This window comes from Cupressus sempervirens, chromosome 9 (assembly GCF_028749045.1).
Source record: "Cupressus sempervirens isolate cs-2001-9-10 chromosome 9, ASM2874904v1, whole genome shotgun sequence".
In the NCBI taxonomy this organism is placed as follows: domain Eukaryota; kingdom Viridiplantae; phylum Streptophyta; class Pinopsida; order Cupressales; family Cupressaceae; genus Cupressus; species Cupressus sempervirens.
In genome coordinates, this window is record NC_143126.1 from 602,140,656 (window position 1) to 602,144,321 (window position 3,666).

The following is a 3,666-nucleotide window of genomic DNA, read 5'->3' on the forward strand; positions in this document are numbered from 1 at the left end:
AAGGAGACAAGTTCCCGAAAGCTTATAAGTTGGCCTTTGAAACCACCAATAGTACCGTGGAATATGAAGCTCTCCTACTTGGTGTCAAGTATGCAAGAGAAAAAGGAATAAATCAACTCAAGGTATTAGGAGATGCAAAATTAGTTGTCAACCAGGTATGTAGACAATACTAAACAAAGAATGCAAAATTGAAGGCATATAGAAATAGAGTGTGGGATGAGATTGAGGATTTTGATGCTTTTTCTTTATTGGCTATTCCTCGTGAACAAAATTCCAAAGTAGATGGTCTTACAGTCTCTTCCTCTCTCCTTATTCTTCACCCTAAGTTCAACAAAGATGGTTACATAGTAGAGATGATTCGTAGACCCAGTGTGCTTGATAATGATCGACACTGGCAAGTTTTTGATGATGATTGGAAAATCATTGCATTTCTTGAAGGAAGGCCTCCATTTTTAGACCTAAAATTTGAAGGATCACGTAATCATAATCGAACACTAGGAGATGATCCTGAGTTTATTCAATTGGATGGTAATGTTATCCCGAGAGGATTAGTCATTCTAGAAAGTCTTTTTGATGAAGAAGATAAAAGGAAAGAGAAAGTTGAAGACACTAAATCTTCTAATTGTTTTGATTGTTTGATTTTAAAAAGTAAAATTCTCTTTAAACAAATACTTATTTTTAGCTCTTATACTTATCAACCCATGTGATTATTTATGTGAAGGTCCCATCACCATCACCTATTTCATTTTAAAATGACATATATTTTTAAGTCAATAACATTATTTATATTTTTCTCCATATCATAAGTTGTGTTATTTATATAATATATAATTAGGTTTCTTAGGTCTGACTTCATAGAAAAAAAAAAAATTAATAAATATTTGATGGAGAGTTTAGACCTATGAGGAAAAGCCACCACATAGACTTTTTAGTAACCTATTTCATTTTATAATGACATATATTTTTAAGTCAATAACATTATTTATATTTTTCTCCATATCATAAGTTGCATTATTTCTAAAATATATAAATAGGTTTCTTAGGTCTGACTTCATAGAATATTTTTTTCTTTTATTTTTTAATATTTGATGTAGGGTTTAAGTCCCACATAGACTTTTTAGTAACTTATTTCATTTTAAAATGACATATTTTTAAGTCAATAACATTATTTATATTTTTTTCCATATCATAAGTTGTGTTATTTCTATACTATATAAATAGGTTTCTTAGGTTTGACTGATGGAGGGTTCAAATTGCGAGGCAGTCTAGTGAGGTGTGAAGTCTGAAGCTACCAATTAGCAAAGACCACCACATAGACTTTTTAGGAACCTTTTTTTTTTTAAAAGTCAATAACATTATTTATATTTTTTTCCATATCATAAGTTGCATTATTTCTATAATATATAAATAGGTTTCTTAGGTCTAACTTCATAGAATTTTTTTGATGAATAGACTTTTCTATTAAATTATAATATTAAAATACATATTCACAAAAAAAAAGGACCGAGATACAAGATCACCGGGCGAGTTCATAGAATTTTATATATGTCTACAACTACAAATTCATTCTCTTTCAATAAATTTCTAAATTCATCATAGCTAGTCACTCAACAAGTTCGTCATTTTTTTGTTGGAAATATATATGAATATTATAGAGTAGTTATAGGATGAATTCAACTAATCAACATAAAAATAGGCAAGTACGGGAAAACGATCATAATTGTCTGGGTTTTCTTTAATGTGCACCTAGAATTCTTAAATAGTAAGTTTGATTTTGTCAAGTGGATCAAAAGTGCCATTTCAAGTTTTAATGGATATCTACTATGCTTATGTGCTAATAAACATGGCATTAAAAATATCAATACTTTTAGATAAAAGTCATAGTAATCTTTATGAAATGTGTCAATAGTGGTACACAAATGACCAATCACCAATTAAAAATTAGTAACTAGGGTAACTATTATTGACCCATTATGAATAATTGAATCTTTTTGGCTACTCAATGTACAAGCTCCTTGATCTTTTCAAATTAACAAAAAAGTTGTAGAACACTTTGTAGGGAGACCTTTCCTGGTCTATCATAAGTAATCACTAGATAAGTTTGTTGAATTATTCTAATTGAAAAAAGATAATATTACGGAGAAGAGCTTTTCTCATCCATTATAAATACGCACTGGATAAGTTCGTCAATTTATTTTAATTGAAAAAGGAATAATATAACAGAGCAGTTGTCAGAAGAACTTTTCTCGTCCATCATGAATGCTCACTGGATAAGTTTATCAATTTATTTTAATTGAAAAAAAAACTATTACAGAACAGTTGTAAGAAGAACTACAAGAAGCAATATAAAAACAGCTACATCAATTTCCTCTTCCATCATAATTAATCACGTGATAAATTTGGTCTTTCTGAATTGTAGAACAACACTTGCGAGAAGAATTACATCAATTTCCTCACTCACTGGGTAAGTTTGTTCATAATTAATGACGTGATAGATTTGCTCTTTCTGAATTGAAGAACAGTTGCAAGAAGAATTACATCAATTTCCTCAGTCACTGCATAAGTTTGTTCATAATTAATCACGTGGTAAATTTGCTCCTTATGAACTGAAGAACAGTTGCAGGAAGAATTACATTAATTTCCTCACTCACTGGTAGTAATTTTACAGAATAGTAGTAGAGGGAACTAGATCAATCAATAATTACGAGTAAGATTGCTCATTCTTTTTGAATTTCTGCATCCATGTTGAATAATTGCGAGTAAGTTTGTCCATTATTTTTCAATTGAATAAATAGCATAATATCACAGAGCCGGTTGTAGGAAGAAGTAGATATATAAATACATCAATTTCTCGGCGGTGTCGAATTCTATGGCCATCGACCTCGATGCAGCTGCTCTTATAGTGTCACGGCACCCGCATCCGCTTCTCTGGTTTCCTCCAGGGAAACGTTATGAGTGCAGCGGATGCAAGGAAGATGGAAGAAACGGAGATTTTGAGTGCACACGTCCATCCTGCGAGGAGTTCAAGCTGCATCTAGAGTGTGCCCACCTGCCACGTGTGTTCCAGGACTCCATTCACGTTTCGGAGGACTTGGATTTCCGCTCCGGGTCTAAAATCTCAAGGCACAACTGCAGCGCCTGCCGGAATACCATCAGAGGATTCCTGTTCAAGGTTCCTCGCAGACGGAGATGTGTTACTCTGTTGAAACCGAGTCTGAGGTTCCACCCGCTTTGCATCACGCTTCCAGCGCTTTTACCCTTCACCCGGCATGCCGATCATCCGGCCCTACAACTCGTCAAGAGCAAGGACGGAGACTACAATTGCAGCTTCTGCAATAGGCTCTGCCGAGGTTGGCGATATGACTGCCAGTGCTGCACTTTTGCCCTAGACTTGACCTGTGCTAAACTTGATATGCACGGCCTTCTCCACCATCACGTTCAAACCCAACTTATTCCACTGTAATATTCAAAACAAGGAAGGCTCTGTTTTACTGCAGAGAAAAAAACTGATATATTATCCAACTACAAATTGCTATTCAGCCAATACATTTATTCAAATAAAAATTGTTAAAACTAATCCCTAACACATAGATCAAAATATAGATTAGGAGTTCTGACAGTAGTTTTAGCATTATTCCATGTCTATGATTAAGGATGGGAGAAGAA

General features: G+C 33.5%; 1 protein-coding gene across 1 annotated transcript; it reads left to right on the top strand.

Annotated features, from left to right (window-relative positions):
* Window positions 1–2,869: 2,869 nt before the first annotated feature.
* Window positions 2,870–3,463, top strand: LOC149540119 (uncharacterized). The gene has a single exon (XM_089802656.1). The coding sequence runs from the start codon at window positions 2,870–2,872 to the stop codon at window positions 3,461–3,463; it is 594 nt and encodes a 197-aa protein (XP_089658782.1).
* Window positions 3,464–3,666: the final 203 nt, after the last annotated feature.

Excerpts from the sequence above, each read along its gene's own strand:
- LOC149540119 (XM_089802656.1), top strand. The coding sequence starts at position 2,870 with ATGGCCATCGACCTCGATGCAGCTGCTCTTATAGTGTCACGGCACCCG.